At 38.6% G+C, this 15,243-nt stretch overlaps 5 protein-coding genes and 1 long non-coding RNA gene across 13 annotated transcripts; 3 read left to right on the forward strand and 3 right to left on the reverse strand.

The window, feature by feature from the left end:
* Nucleotides 1-1,618: 1,618 nt before the first annotated feature.
* Nucleotides 1,619-3,115, forward strand: LOC124305828 (probable ribosome production factor 1). The gene is made up of 3 exons (XM_046765713.1): nucleotides 1,619-2,305; nucleotides 2,408-2,672; nucleotides 2,757-3,115. Exons 1-3 carry the CDS (start codon nucleotides 1,732-1,734, stop codon nucleotides 2,932-2,934), a joined length of 1,017 nt encoding a protein of 338 aa, XP_046621669.1. The 5' UTR covers nucleotides 1,619-1,731; the 3' UTR covers nucleotides 2,935-3,115.
* Nucleotides 3,059-5,102, reverse strand: LOC124305827 (THUMP domain-containing protein 3-like). 2 transcript variants are annotated; one of them, XM_046765712.1, is made up of 7 exons: nucleotides 4,860-5,102; nucleotides 4,673-4,785; nucleotides 4,106-4,583; nucleotides 3,833-4,011; nucleotides 3,569-3,748; nucleotides 3,358-3,495; nucleotides 3,059-3,279 (listed from the first exon to the last, which is right to left on the reverse strand). In XM_046765712.1, the coding sequence occupies exons 1-7, from the start codon at nucleotides 4,951-4,953 to the stop codon at nucleotides 3,163-3,165; spliced, it is 1,299 nt and encodes a 432-aa protein (XP_046621668.1). In that variant the 5' UTR covers nucleotides 4,954-5,102; the 3' UTR covers nucleotides 3,059-3,162. The 2 variants fall into 2 exon arrangements, with proteins under 2 accessions (XP_046621668.1, XP_046621667.1); XM_046765711.1 differs by having other exon boundaries at nucleotides 3,358-3,748; nucleotides 4,860-5,016.
* A 46-nt stretch (nucleotides 5,103-5,148) lies between these two features.
* LOC124305830 (BET1-like protein) lies at nucleotides 5,149-6,685 on the reverse strand. 3 transcript variants are annotated; one of them, XM_046765718.1, is made up of 4 exons: nucleotides 6,575-6,685; nucleotides 5,894-5,995; nucleotides 5,650-5,813; nucleotides 5,149-5,532 (listed from the first exon to the last, which is right to left on the reverse strand). In XM_046765718.1, the coding sequence occupies exons 2-4, from the start codon at nucleotides 5,910-5,912 to the stop codon at nucleotides 5,377-5,379; spliced, it is 339 nt and encodes a 112-aa protein (XP_046621674.1). In that variant the 5' UTR covers nucleotides 5,913-5,995; nucleotides 6,575-6,685; the 3' UTR covers nucleotides 5,149-5,376. The 3 variants fall into 3 exon arrangements, with proteins under 3 accessions (XP_046621674.1, XP_046621673.1, XP_046621675.1); XM_046765717.1 differs by lacking the exon at nucleotides 6,575-6,685 and adding an exon at nucleotides 6,146-6,301; XM_046765719.1 differs by lacking the exon at nucleotides 6,575-6,685 and adding an exon at nucleotides 6,146-6,269 and having other exon boundaries at nucleotides 5,894-6,006.
* Nucleotides 6,686-6,767: 82 nt separating this feature from the next.
* Nucleotides 6,768-7,422, forward strand: LOC124305831 (uncharacterized). Its single transcript, XR_006908456.1, has 3 exons — nucleotides 6,768-6,898; nucleotides 6,978-7,115; nucleotides 7,265-7,422. It is a non-coding gene; the product is annotated as an uncharacterized LOC124305831 (long non-coding RNA).
* Nucleotides 7,423-7,446: 24 nt separating this feature from the next.
* LOC124305829 (translin) lies at nucleotides 7,447-8,973 on the reverse strand. 2 transcript variants are annotated; one of them, XM_046765716.1, is made up of 5 exons: nucleotides 8,690-8,973; nucleotides 8,461-8,560; nucleotides 8,142-8,354; nucleotides 7,979-8,058; nucleotides 7,447-7,898 (listed from the first exon to the last, which is right to left on the reverse strand). In XM_046765716.1, the coding sequence occupies exons 1-5, from the start codon at nucleotides 8,759-8,761 to the stop codon at nucleotides 7,662-7,664; spliced, it is 702 nt and encodes a 233-aa protein (XP_046621672.1). In that variant the 5' UTR covers nucleotides 8,762-8,973; the 3' UTR covers nucleotides 7,447-7,661. The 2 variants fall into 2 exon arrangements, with proteins under 2 accessions (XP_046621672.1, XP_046621671.1); XM_046765715.1 differs by having other exon boundaries at nucleotides 8,142-8,357; nucleotides 8,690-8,966.
* Nucleotides 8,974-9,630: 657 nt separating this feature from the next.
* LOC124305825 (histone lysine demethylase PHF8-like) lies at nucleotides 9,631-14,926 on the forward strand. 4 transcript variants are annotated; one of them, XM_046765701.1, is made up of 13 exons: nucleotides 9,631-9,866; nucleotides 9,956-10,182; nucleotides 10,773-10,858; nucleotides 10,980-11,258; nucleotides 11,319-11,460; nucleotides 11,564-12,013; nucleotides 12,084-12,285; nucleotides 12,402-13,195; nucleotides 13,262-13,312; nucleotides 13,525-13,724; nucleotides 13,823-14,025; nucleotides 14,161-14,350; nucleotides 14,464-14,926. In XM_046765701.1, exons 2-13 carry the CDS (start codon nucleotides 10,067-10,069, stop codon nucleotides 14,541-14,543), a joined length of 2,793 nt encoding a protein of 930 aa, XP_046621657.1. In that variant the 5' UTR covers nucleotides 9,631-9,866; nucleotides 9,956-10,066; the 3' UTR covers nucleotides 14,544-14,926. The 4 variants fall into 4 exon arrangements, with proteins under 4 accessions (XP_046621657.1, XP_046621658.1, XP_046621659.1 ...); XM_046765702.1 differs by having other exon boundaries at nucleotides 13,549-13,724; XM_046765703.1 differs by having other exon boundaries at nucleotides 9,632-9,866; nucleotides 13,558-13,724.
* Nucleotides 14,927-15,243: the final 317 nt, after the last annotated feature.

Here is a 15,243-nt window from a genome sequence, read left to right on the forward strand (position 1 = left end):
GCATAACTTTTTGCTGTTATTGTAGTCTGGTTTACAACTCAAATTTTTCTTCTCGGCTGTTGGAGGCTATGCTTGCATGGCAACACAACACACGTAAATGATGCACCTTTGAATGCGATCATATTGAAATTAGTAGAGGAAAAACAGTTATTTCGCCATTTTGGAATTGTCTGAAATTCAGTAGACCGTAACAAAACAAAACACACTCACATTTCGAAATTTTAGTTCCTTCAAAGGCTTCAAAATCATTGTAAAATTCAGGAAATAGGGATTTTTTCCCCAATGTTTCATTACGGTAACGTTACTAACTTCAATCTCGTTGAATGTGACGGAAAGTCTTTTGTTTCGCCTCCGATAGTTTTTTTTTTTTTTTTTCACGCGTCGCAAAAAAGTATTAATATAAGAATCTGTACCTTGATAACACTCGATTCTACGCTCACTCTTCATTTTTGTGCTGTAACCGGCTCTTTCAACCGACTGAATACATTTGCCAACGGTATAATTACGCATTTGCTGAAAAACAGCAAACAATAAAACAAAAATTACACTCCACACGGCGAGACCCAAATCGAGATCACTATAAACCTAAAAGTGCACAAAACAATGGAAACTCGAACCACGAAATTCACCTCTGATACGCCAGCGATTCTTACTTCAATAACTCGTTTCCTCTTTGAGCTAAACATCCACGATTCTTCTACTTACTTGACCGTCATTTGTCGGAAACCACTTACGAAAATACGTTACACAGACTGAATATCGCGATCTTAATTTGATTGTGAGACTGTGTTGACCGGCGTTTCACTCCAGCTGTTCGAGAGCGAATAACGCGGACTGTCAAGCGGAGGCTCCGATTCCCGGAATCGTCTCATCCACCAAGTTTTCGACCAATCAGAGCTGCGCGCGGGAAATGCGCAAATATGCCTACGATGTGTACAGAATTGCCGTTGATTGCAGCGTCAGGCGTACGTTTGAATTTTCCGATTACTCGGCGAGTAAGAGAGACTCTGGTAAAGGGTGTTTCACTGAGAAAACAGTCACACCACGATTAAGATATTTCACGATTACTTGTATTTTATAGAGTGATTACGAGAGATTACTTGATAAATAATTTTACATTGCGTAGGTGATTTCTCACGATTTCTAAGATTTCATATCATTTAACATTACAAAGAGATTTCTGTTATCCTAAAAGATTTTTCATAACTGCCACTGATTAGTAACGCAGACTTTTATTTCAATATTACTAATTTCAGTGTAATTTCGGATTTTTGGAAATTATTTTGAATAATATTGACACCATGATTCCTTGAGTGAAACGTTTACTGATATATTCTTCAGTCAACGAGTGAAATACCTTTAGGCCTGGGGTCATAAGAAGACGATCCGGTAGCTTTTCGTCAGTCAACGACTTTTATAACGATTTCCGGCAAAATGTAATATGCGTAAGAATGAATGGGAAGTAAGAGAAAAATCGCAAACCTTCTCCTTCCCACAGAACGCTACTGTATCTGCTGCTGAACCATGAAATAATCACGAAGAATACAGAAGAGTTGTCAGAAAAAATTAGAAGCGACGCAACACAACACACAGTGCGCATGCGCAGTGACGAAATCGTGTAATACATAAATCTTCTCAGAACATAACCTGAAATTTAGTACGCATGGTTTTGTGCGTGAGCTGAGATCGTGATATTTTGAGAAATAGATCGCTTCACAATTGAGGATTAAAATGAAATTGAAGAATCTACGAAAAAATCCGTTGAAACGTGAAGTCCCATTGGAGGAAGAAACTGAAGTTAGCGAGATCGCGCCACCCGAAAATCCCAAAGTCTCATTGCCGAGCGACAGCAATTTTAATCACATAAAATGCAAAATAGTTCGCCATAAAAAAAGTGAACAATTTCGTAGGCAAAAGGCGAAGGCTAAAAAAGAAGAAAGGAAAAAACGCCAGAGGGATGGCGAGCCCAAAAAAGTCCCTCACACCATCGAAAGTCTGCGTGAAAAGGACGAGACTACAATTCAGGGCGACGTTGATGCGGAGGAAAATCTTGAGGTCAAAGTAGATTTTGAGCACGACGAGTTTGCATCCTATTACAAACACACATATGAGCCCAAAGTACTCATTACCTACTCTGACAACCCTCTCAGAAAAACGAGAATATTTGGTCGCGAGTTGACTCGCATCATTCCAAACTCTATATCGCTCTACAGAAACAGATCGGGTGTCAAGAAGATGGTTAAAAGTGCAATTGCCAAGGGATTCACGGACTTGATAGTGATAAATGAAAATATGAAACAGCCAAGTATCCTTTTCAATCGCATGAAAATTGACATCCGTGTCTTATCCATTTTGCTCCAATTTTTTTAAACTATTGTTCTTACATTTCCTTAATAACGTCGATCAGATGGCATGCTTGTTGTACACCTGCCCGATGGTCCAACGGCGCAGTTCAAACTTAGTAATGTTAAAATTACACCAGAGTTGAAGCGATCGCATAAAGAAATAACCGAGCATCGTCCAGAAGTGATTTTAAACAATTTCACGACCAGGCTAGGACATTCGGTTGGAAGAATGCTTGGGGCGTTGTTTCACTATGATCCCGAATTCAAGGGACGCAGGGCAGTCACATTTCACAATCAACGAGATTATATTTTTTTTAGACATCATAGGTAGAATTAAGCTTGTTGAATTTTCAATTTAACAATCTTTCCAACGATAAAATTGGTTAATGCATCCATTTTTAATCCATCCAGATACGAATTTGACCTAAAAAAGGGGAAAGCAAAGCTCAGAGAATTGGGCCCAAGATTCACCCTAAAATTGAGATCTCTGCAACGAGGGACGTTCGACAGTAAATATGGTGAATATGAATGGATAATACAAGGACGTCGACACGCCATGGAAACTAGCAGAAGAAAGTTCTTCTTGTAGTAAATAGACATCGTTTTTGTCGTATATGCCTTGTATACATATGCATAATTTTGACTGGATGCTGAATCGAAGCCTATTGAAATACGTTTAGGCACGTGAACGTAAATAATTTTAAATCATGGTATTCAATGTTTATGGAAATCATATTTTCCACTTTACAATAAACAAAGTATCCTGATAACTTGTGTTTGATTCTTATCAGTCTTGCAAACTCGAAGAATTACTCTTCTACGGATTATACGGTAACTTGGTCCTCTTCAAAACATAGACAGCTGCGTGCAACCCGCCCATATTAACCCCGAGCATTTTTATCACTTTGAATAAATTGCTTGCGGATTGTAAAGCCTATAAGATGCGAAAAAAATGAATTTTCTAATGCGTTTCAAGTATTACAAATATCTTGTGAAAATTGAGCCCACTTGCCATTTGAATACTGCGGCGATCGTAAGTCAGTAGAACCAGACGTCCTGTACCTAGTTTTGCAACACGAGCCAACTCTGTAATGTATCTTTTGTAAAGCACTCTGTTGTCTGTCATTGAACCACTTCGCTTTCCGAATGGCTGAAAAATTAATAACAACGAACAATAGCAAAAGACATATGTTGTATTGGCATATAAACAATGATATGCCTACCATGTCAGTTACCACAATGTCAACATAAGAATCTTTCAGCGGTAATTTGGCGACACTCCATGTGATCAGCTCTGTCTTATAATTGATAGATTGAGCATTGATATTTAACTTTGTTCTAGCAACAGCTTTCTCATGATTATCTCCACACAAAACGTATGTATCTGGGAAAGCGATTGCTGCCTATCAAATTGTAAAGGCATATTAAAAATATTGAAAAATAGCTGTGTTTGTTTTGTCAAATCTATTCAAGGGTAATCGTTCTACCTCGATCGGTATGGAGCCTCCGCCACACATTGGATCGATTATGATATCCCCTGGCTTTGGATTCGCAAGTCGTAATAAACTATAACACACAGTAGCTCGCAGCGTAGTTGGGCCAAAGTGAATAATATTACGGCGATGTTTGGACTCATGAGTTATGCGAAGACAGGTTGCCAGCTCATCTGTAAATGTGAGTAAGCAGATCAAAAAACTTCAATTATTGAAGGATGAACCTCAATATGTATTTCACATTTTAACTGTGCTGAGGAAACCCACTCTGAACTAGATTGCAAATGACTTCCAGATGGTACATGGTCAAGTCGACTAGCCAGAAATATTTATCTTGTAATTCTCCCCCGATTACTCTCGCAACTTGACCAGATTCAAAGGCATGAGAACCTGTTCTTTCGCAAGTCACTCTGTACTTGAGGATGTCTTCTTCACTGGATAAGGACGGATCTCTACCCCGTTTTCTTCCCTTCCTGACATCCCCTACAACTGCATCTTCCGGGGGCTGATTTTTTTCAGCTTTGAGTAGTTTATCCGCATCTTTAAATTCTTCTTGTTTAGGGTAAAGTTTGCCACGAAAGCCAGTCATTGCTTTCCATGCTTCCAAACCCTTTTCTAGCCTGAGATCTTTCTCTATTGCATTTTTTAGCAACGTCAAATCAGTCTCGCCATCATCTTCTGAGAAGTTGAATTGACGGACATCGGATACCAGAAAAATATTGTCAATCGATCTCATTTCTTTTACCTGTTTTTTTTTTTTTGAATAGGAGTAAAAAGAAAATTTGTACAAACGATGATCGAATACCGGCATCATGATAATATTGGCAATAGTACTTTTGAAAATTGGTCCAGATGTATGTTAAAATAGATTTTTCCACGCTCCTTGACAACGTGTAAAGTCGTATCCACCTTCTCTTTGCATTCGTCAACCGCCTGCCATTCCAAACCTGTATCACACGTTTAGGTTATGTTTAAAGAAACAAAACAAACGCAGTAACACGTGTATTATTATGTGTTGTACCTGTGTCTACGGTAGTTCCGATTGTATAGACGCTTTCAGCTTCTTCAGATTTCTTAAATAGCTTGTACAAGTCAGATTCGTTGATATCCGTCATCGTTAAATCGCACTGATAAACAAGTCGAAGTCACGATGCCGATTTTCGACGTGTAAGTATATGGAGTCTGTATCAAAAAGGCGGAACTATGACCCGCCACGAAAGAAAAAAAAAAACGTTCGAACATCAAAACTTCAAATACTCAACAGATTGACATTCCAATTCTAAGTTTAGGCCTTTCATAATAACGAAATGTTGAAAATAAACGTTCTTTGTATTTTACATTTGAATGATTCAAGTAATTATTCTATTGCACATAACATGTAGAATTAGAAATACCATTCACCAATAACATGTCATTCATACGGTGGAACGTTGACTGAAGAATATATATTCTTTCATAACTAAAATTATATTCTTCAGTCAATGGGTAGACTAAGAATGCGCAAAAAAGTAGGAGCGTGTCTCTACACCTTATAGAAATTATTTAAATTTAAGAACAAGCCATAACACAATAAATACAGCAATTGAAAAAAGGAAAAGGTAAATGATGTAATAATTATGTCCTGCCCTCGCCATACGCAATACTCTAGACACAGAGGAAGTCAGGGAGCCACTCGTTCTCTCAAAATCTTCGTCCTGAAACAAAATTTCAATAAACATAATTGTAAGACAATCTCTAATTTCAGTAATTGGTCACACTGAATTCTGTCAGTTTGATTTTCCGCATTCTGTTTAATTAGCCTCCTTACTAACCATTCCATTCAACATTTTTTCCTGGTATTTAACCTCGGTACCAATATCAATGGACACTGCCTTCAGGAGGCTTATTTTGTCCTTCAGTTCATCGGCTATCCGTTCGTTCTCTTCCTCCAGAGCATCGTGAGAGGTGCTTGGCAACGGCCCATAAGCATACCCCCCTGAAAACGGGAAGAAAATACCTTTAGTTTTAACCTGACAGACAAGATTTGTTTATTTATTTTCAGCACATCCCACTAACCCGAATGCGACCGCCTCATTTTTGAATCAATTTTGAAATGTTCCGAGGACTATCTGTGACTAGTTGTCCCGTGCGTTCTCCTCATTTTCCTGGAACAAAACACTGAAACACAACTAAACTTACTTGAGATCTCGACATAACCCCAAAATTCGATAATAATTTGCGCTTATTTTCTACTTGGGCGGATGTCAGGCGAAAGAAATAAAAAATAAAAACCACCTCAAGCTGTGCAATCAAGTTTTTATTCGTTACCTTTTTCGTTTGCTACAAAATTGAACGTATAAATTTCGCAAACATTGCAAATGACGTGTCCGTTTCGTTCTCTCGGGACCCGATTGTCACTCAGTGACGTGTCACAACAAGAAACGAGTTGTGATCGTCGGCATTTGAACAAACAGTAAGAATGCTATCGAAATCGCTGGTTGGTTACGTCTTACGGCCTGCTTATGGCTACGCTGATTCAATCTTTTCAACCTGACATTATGGCCTCTCATTAGTCTGACCGAATGAGAAATACTTATTATAATTGCTAATGTAGTACTAAATGCCTATTTTTCGCGCAGGGCTGCCCCATTTAGTCGAATGTTACGCTTTAGCTTCATTATTGGTACGATCTTACAGAAAATATTATTTTGACTGGTATTAAATATTGTCACTTATTTATCAACGAATATACACTACCGTTTAAGCATGGTAATTCAGAATTATTTATACATTGCTTTGAACAAGTGTAGTCTCCATGTTTGAAAACCTCAAACGTATTCTTGCTACGGGTTGATTGTGAAATTCTCCATTGCCAACGTAATCCACTAGGGAAAAAATATGCTGTTTCAGGATTCGCGTCCACACGTGTACAAGTAAATTTCGTTTGCCTCCGTTTTCTCCACAACGAGTTGTTTAACGAGTGAAGTTATCAACATTGAAGAGTTTTTTCCCTCGAATATTCATAATAGTTTGAACGGTTAAGATTTAAATGCAATACGAGGTAGAAATGGTAGATTAACAGTAAGATACATCTTAATTAAATTTTTATACTCAGAAAAATATTAAACAATTTTACTTAAACCTAGGTTTTTCAAAACAGTGTACACGATAACTCGAACTGTAATAGATGAATCGATTTGAAATTTGGTACTCGTATTAATAAAAATACAGCGTATTCTCGAGCAGAAAACGACAAAAAATATTCAAGATTTTTTTTCGTCATCAAACGAGAATAGAGGTAAAGAGCATATTTTTTATTTTCCTATCAGACCATTTACTCTAGGCTCCATGTATCAGACCATCGATATTTGCGATGTCATGTACACCGTTTGACCATGCACGAAACCATCGAACACCATCGGTTCTTAATTTTGTCATTTCCTGCAGGTTACAATCCAGCCGCATATTTCTGAAGTAATGCGATCGCACGGTATAGCGCAATTCTTCACTGAAAATAATGCCAAGTATCTTAAATAAAACGAGAGGATACTAATCGACCTGTTAATCTGAGCAATAAAGAATGTGCAATGAATCAATGACTTAGTTGTTGGAAATAAAATAACTGCATATAGTATAACGATGGTCATTTTTATTATGAACTGGTATCAAGCATTACAAAAACTAGGCACTGTCGCACCTCATCGCAATAATCTTCGAGAAGATTGTCAAAATCAAGTTGAATTATGTCCACATGTTTAACCTCACTGCAAAACCTATGCTGGCGCAGCTTCTCACTTGGTATCGTGAGTAATAGTTAATGTATTGTGGTAGTAGAATTGCCTTTCTATTTCGAATCTACTGGAGCAGGCGGTACAGCAGGTTTCAGTCCTCGAATGCTGAGGTCGTAAACGACTTCCTCGATCTTTTTAACATCGTATTTCAGGGCGTCAAACCGTTTACGAAGAGAGTCATTCTTCAGATTGAGGAGTCGGAATCCAGCGTTCAGTTCATTCACAAACCTGGATATTTCTATTGGTCGATCATAGTCTCCACTCGTTACGCTGTTGACTGCAAAGCGGCACTAGAAAAAATATTTTTAAATAATTTACTGCAGTTATGGGTGAACGATTTTCACAAATAATAATGATTTTTCGTGAATACCAATTCTGAAGATAGCTGCAGAAGTCCCATCAAAAAATCCTCAAGATCCAAGTGAAATCCTTCCTCTCGATTGCTCTTTACTTAAATTATAGAGAGATTACACAACTAATTATGGATTCAGGCTTTAGATAATAAGTTGGTAATACTGTCATCGTCAACGTACCTCCCAATAGTTCTGCAACCGTGTCTTTGTGCACAAGAATTTTGACTTCTAGATATATAGTGAGAGAAGCCAGGAAGCATAAACGTTGCGTGACAAAACGCCAATGTTCATGAAATCGGTAGTATTGATTCTCAGGAACAACAGCGGCTAGTTTGGCATAACCCTTTCGTACATCCTCAAATAGACACCTTGCCTTAGTACAGTGTTCCGACACTACTGAGTAAGCAAACAATAAATAAATTGATATACAGTAAATAATAAGTAAATCTAGCAAACAAAAAATAAGATGGTAATAGAATTACAAAATTTACAATCATACTAGTATTTTCCTCGGACACATTCTCATTGTGAATATTTTGAAGTACCATCAGGATTTCTCTTGCACTTTGTTCAATCTCTTTGACGATAGTTCGGATTTCCTGAATGAATCAAGAAAACCGTGTAAAGGTTAATTGACATTGTTGTCATTTTGTGTCGAATTGTTTACTGTATTCGTTGAATTAATTATATTGTTACGCCACGTATTATTATTGTCTATAAACACGTACCTCACGGAGTGCCTGTTCCGTGTTGAGGTAATCTTGGAACGAGTTAAAAATCGACGTTACGTTGGTCGACATCCTGACGTCTGGGATTTGTATCTACGTTTACGATTAGCCGTATGAACGTGTTTGTCACAAAGTTATCCGAACGCCGGTTGACCACGATTTTACATACAGGTCTGGGAACTCTGGCGATGGGGGTATGTCCTCTTATTGAAGCACTGTTTGTTCCGCCTAGTGACCACGAGTGTCGTTGCTATCGAGGGATTCAGGCTGTGCGAAAGAGATGGAAACAGGTTGTTGACCGTCCGCGGTTTTGAAATCTGTTTCCGTCTCTCTCACATAGCCTGAATCCCTCGATAGCAGCGACACTCGTGGTCACTAGGCAAAACGGCCCGTGCTTCAATAAGAGGACACCCCACCAGTGAAATTTTAAGTGAGTTCCCAGACCTGTATGCACTGATCTCTACTGTGTATACCTATGTATTCAAGACCGTGCGGTTGACTGTCAATTTGCCATTGCAATATTACATATATATGAGATGACACACATACGGGATGTATGTAATATTGATAGTAGTACTTGACGTGAACTCCGTCGTTGATTGAATGTCGCTGGAATCGGTTGTGAACATTCAGTGCAGCCAACTCCAGCACATTTCGAATATTTGTCACTAGATGCAAAGTGAATTGTGTTTCGAATCACTTCACAACGACTAGGGGCTCGATTTTGTAATTTAATTTTTCAGATTTCCCACCATCCAAGTACTCTTACTGACTTGCAAAGTTTATATATTAATATATGAAGCTAACTACGAAGATTATCCATCTGTATTCAGTAGGGGTAGAAGTGGTTTTGTGCAATTTTCAAAAGTAGATATCATACTGAAAACATTGATTTTATGTCTTTCCATACGTCTATTGGGCTGCCATGCTCGATATATACTAATGTTTTTTACTTCGACATATCGTTATTCGTGACGCTCCCTCTGTGAAAGATGAATGCTGCAATTAGGAATTCAAATACCAAGAACAAAAACAGGAGTGTAGCGAAGGAACAATGTTGAGAAGAGAATGTTTTGAAATTGGTCGGTCGACAAAACAGTATGACACCTGACACGAATGACTTCACGCTCCATCGATGATCAGTGCACGGATCATGAATGACGTGACACCGCGGCTGGTAAGGAGGCGTTCGTTTTACAAGTCAGTGAGCCGAAGGTTCGATTTTTCTAGAAATATTGAATTAAAAGAATTCCTCGGAATTTTCAGTCAGCTAAGAAAATGGAACCGTAGCGGATAGCCGCAGCTTCGAGGGGTCAATACCTTCAGTAACGGGAATCTGCTTCGGAATAACAACGCCCAATATTAGTAATTGTTAAAATGGAGCTCGGAGCTGCCCGCTCGCAGCCAGGAACGTATTGTTTCTGCGGTCAATCTTACACTCCCGAACAGTTTATGATACAATGCGATGTTTGTAAGGAATGGTACCACGGAGGGTGAGTCACCTAAATCCTATACGATGCTAGCATAACGAAGCTCCTCAAGCTCCTTGGTTTATAAAAAGCGCGTCTATTGGCTGCTCCGCGTCACGAACCTCTCATGTCAATGTTGTCATATTCGATAATCGAATATCCTCAACCTGTCAAAATATTTTGTGAGTACTTGTGAAACGGTTTTACAACTATGATGATACTACGGCAATAATTTGATACAGAGAAGCGTGGAAATAGTTGGCCTAAACTTCGACAGCTTGATATTTACACTCTATTTTTGTTGACATAACCTAAAAGCATCTAAATTTTTCAATTGATTTTATCGTTCGGAAATAAACTATTAAAAATATTATGCGTACTCGAGAAATCAAGAACTGTTGTTGACCTAAGATTGTCCACACAGTTTTTATCAAGTCAAAGGAACCCATAAAATATAAATTGTTAACCATAACTTAGGTTAGGTCAAACTCTTTTGATATTTTCAGGCTTTTTTTTTAAGCAAACATCATATTTATCATATTTACTCTAATCTTTCTTCCAATCATCCTTATAAGCTGTTTAACAATTGTTATAACATTATTTCATTCAAACAGATGCGTATCGGTAAAGGAATATTCGTCAACAGATCTTGATAAGTACCACTGCCCATTGTGTGTGGAAACAAACGGCCCATCCCTGAGTGAGTATAGCCAAGACGGACTTAGTTTCAAGGAAGCGAGAGAAAAGATATGAAAAAATGATAATCTTGATAGTCAGTTTTATTCTTGTTGGATTTAAGTTTTTTTGTTCATCACTTGCAGTGAAAACCAGAATGAATTGGCACCGGCATGATTATGCCGAGTCGGAAGCAAGTTCAAAGGCAGTCCAGACTGGGACACCTGTTTTTATCAGAGAGCTGAAATCACGGCATTTTTCAAAGTCTGATGACATTATCAAACATGTCAGGGGTCAGCAATTGACACTACAATATTTACAAACACATGGATTTGAAACACCTGTTATCATTGACGGCAAAGATGGCCTCGACATGACTGTTCCACCTGCAAACTTCAGTGTCTATGATGTTGAAAGTTACATTGGTAGGGGTTCAAAATATTTTCAAGATTTTCGGATTGCCAATAACTTTTCGTATTGCTTAGGTGGAGATAGAGAGATGGATGTGATCGATGTCACCAAACAGAGCAACGTGCGGATGAAGCTTCGCGATTTTGTCGAGTATTATAACGACCCATGCCGTACGAGAGTCCTGAATGTTATCAGTCTAGAATTTACGAACACGGGGTAAATTCTTTGATTTATTTCAACACACATGCCTCAGGAATATTTGATTTTCAGTGTAATGACATTTGAGCATCTGTGCTATAAAATGACAAAATTCTTATAGATTGTCTCCTATGGTCGAGGCCCCTTACATAGCACGGAAATTGGATTGGGTAAATTCCGTGTGGCCTCGAGACTGGCCTGAAGACAGTGAACTGAAAAGACCGGAAGTGCAAAAATATTGCCTGATGGGTGTGAAGGACAGTTTCACAGATTTCCACATTGACTTTGGTGGCACTTCTGTTTGGTATCATGTTCTCAGGGGCGAAAAAATATTCTACCTTGTCAGACCTTCACCAGCAAACATTCAACTTTATCAGCATTGGATGTGTAGTTCTAGCCAGAGTGAAACATTCTTTGGAGACCAGGCAGATGCTTGCTACAAATGCATCATTAAACAAGGACAGACAATGATGATACCAACTGGTTGGATCCACGCGGTTTTGACCCCTGTTGATTCTCTGGTCTTTGGGGGAAATTTTTTGCACAGTTTCAATATACCTATGCAAATTCAGTGAGTATACAAAAAGGATAGTATTATAGATGGAAGGTATAAATTTATACTGGTATATTATCCATTTCAGGATCTATGAACTTGAAAAGAAAATGAAAACTCCCGCAAAATTCCAGTACCCTGGTTTCGAAACTATCAATTGGTTTGCCGCCAAACGACTGCTCAATGAGTTGAAGGAACTGAATAATGAGGAGAAAAAATGCCCACCGTATTTGATGCAGGGTGTTAAGGCATTGCTAAGTATATTGAAACAGTGGAACACCGACAAAGACGTAAGAATAAAATCGGAAAACATTATATTGTGATGAATAATTTTATCCTCTTTGTCTTTGCTGATTTCCGGACAAGTGCTTGGGGCACATTAAACAAAGGGCTCTTTGCTTTTCAGTACAACATGACGAGTCGCGGTCAAATACCGCACACGATAAACAGTCAGAAATTATTGAAGGACTTTAGCAAGGATATAAGGCACGCGGAACGTTACTTAATATCCTTAAACCCTCCGAAACCGGAGCGCGAGAGTAAACGGAAAAGAAAAAAGCCGTCGAACAAAGATTTCGTTGATTACGACGTTGCCGATCAAATATCTGGAAAGCCGGTAAAAGTGAACGCGAAAGAGACGTTAAAATCAGATTCGAAAACCGAAGTAGACGACATTTCGCCTAGTAATAGACCCCCGCTAAAACTGACACTTCCCAAACCATCTATGTATCCTTACAATAGTTCAAATGTACCGTCGGAGGAAAAAACCCATCTCAATAACGAAAAACCGAAACCGTTGATTAAATTAGGGAAACAAAGTTTGAAGGTGATTAAGTTTAAGCTCGGGGACAAGGAGGTGATAAGAAGCACCAACGAAGCGATAAACAATTTCGGAAATTTCACTACCGATCACTTGATCGAAACTCCTAAAGAATTGACGTGGAAACAGAGTTCTGTTTATGATTTTCACGACGGCAGTAACGAGAGCAGCTACAGTGGCTTCACAATCGATGAAGCGCCGAAACGGAAAAAGCACCAAAATCCGAAAGCGTCGAAAAGTATGTCGGCCGTTAAAAAATTGAAACGGGATTTTGACGGCGACGTTGACGTCCTTACCGATCCTCCCAAAAACGGTATAGAGGAACTCCTCAAAGCCTCAGCTTACACGCTGGGAAATGCCGCGCAACGGGTCGACACCGCGTAAGGATAATAAATACTGTTGATCGGGTGTAGAAATATAATTTTTACCTCACTTTTTGTTTCAAGGGCACCGACTAGTGTCTCGCAATACGGTCAACCAACACCGCCGCCAACCGGGTAAGAAGGAGTAACGTGTGCATGCAACCGCGTGTCACCTGTATTTTTAATTGTTCGTTGCTATACGTTATGGTTTAACGCGTCTTTTGACGCGTGAAATATTCAACCGCGTAGGCTGTTATAGGATATATAATTGTAGTTTAAATTTAGAACGATTTTTAGATCGCTGTTAGTTATGCCGTAGTAGTGTTTTTTATTTCTTGGTGTCGTAGTATGTGTAAATTGAAAACGGCTAGTTCTGGCAGGGCATCACCGTCAACGCGTGAGGCCATTGCCGGCATGCTGTCGTTTAGCGAGCAATGCTACTCAACGACGTCTGGAAGCCCCGAAAAATCAACCAAGTCCGAACAGGAAGACGAGGACGATCAGTTGATTGAAAATATTGACAAAGTTCACCAGGACGAGGATTTTAGTAAGCGTAATTAATTATCACAAGCTCGAGTAGCTAAACGAATATCCGAATTTTATTTTTCGACGATCCACGATGTTCATCTCCATTCATTGCCGCAGTTTATCCAACTCTCGATGCCTCGGACGACGAGGAATTCATATTCAAACCCCGGGGGAAACGCCGCGTAGATGAAGCCTGGAATCCCAAGGCGAGAGTCGGCCCACTCTTGCCAAAAACGAACCGTCCGGCTCGCGAAGGCGTCAAGAAAACCTCGGTCGAAAAGGGGCTGGAAGCTGCGGCCGCGAAACGAGCCAAGCAACATGTGAGCGAGGTTTAATCACTTTACGTATCGGAGTAAAAAGTTCCGCTCATACATCGAGAAGGATATAATTTTCGGTCTACGACTTTCTAATCATTTCGAAAGTATCTCTATCTTATTTTTCTTTCTTTTTTACAGCCTGTGGCTAAACGTACTTATAACAAGAGAAAACAAAAAGAAGTCTTACTGCCGGTTATACCTGCGCCAATTGTCGTTCCCGCGCCGATGGAAGAGGTGGTTACGACGACAGATAGCTACGGTTCGATACTGACGAGTCCGAATCGGTTAAAAGACGTGAAAGCAAAATTGGCGGCCCCAATTCCTGCTGGTGAGTTTATTGGTGGATACATATACCGATTTAATGCGAAGAACGCGGTTCTTTAATAACTCTTATAGATAATGATAATACCCAAGATTTAAAATAAATCCGTTTTATTGCAGAACGAAAACCGAAGAAGGGTATGAAAACCGCGAAGCAACGGTTAGGAAAGATTTTGAAACTTCATAAAATGATGCACTGAATTTTAAACCAGGTGATAATATTTGAATCTGAAATAATTAGAACTGCAATCGTGTCCCCGTGTATTTGTAAAAATAATATGTATGCGTTACATATTTATGTGTAAATATATGAACAATTTGTATATCTTTTCATGAAAGATATTCGGCTAAACTTATACATATATATATATATTTAAAGAATTGAACAGAAAAAATTTGTAAACCGAATTGTCGTCAAAGTATCGCGCATTTATCTCTACACGCACTATCTTATAAGAGTGAAAATTTTTTAATTATATTTTAAATCGACTGTCTTTGATAAAATAAAACACTATATTAAGACTGGTTTCTCATCTAATAACTTTTATTAACAAAAATTGGAATAAAAAAATCATAATACATCACACATTCCGCTACCAATTTTCTTTAATAAAAGGTTGATCTTAAATTTCCAAACCTATTACTCTTCATTTTCGTGTCGACAGTTATCGTAATACTGTGGTAATAAAAACAATCGCATCAACTTAAAAATTTGAAATACAGATTTGCGTGAATGCTACATCGTGACGTCAAAAACCAGGAAATTTCCTTCAAGTATCGTGTGGTCGTGTGCTTCTACAAGATCAGAAATTATCAATATTCCACAATTGTGTACATATGTATCAAAGCAGCCAAAAATGCGTAAAATTTTCTCAAATCGACGAAATATACTTGTGAATC

Source organism: Neodiprion virginianus, chromosome 5, assembly GCF_021901495.1.
Source record: "Neodiprion virginianus isolate iyNeoVirg1 chromosome 5, iyNeoVirg1.1, whole genome shotgun sequence".
Lineage (NCBI taxonomy): Eukaryota > Metazoa > Arthropoda > Insecta > Hymenoptera > Diprionidae > Neodiprion > Neodiprion virginianus.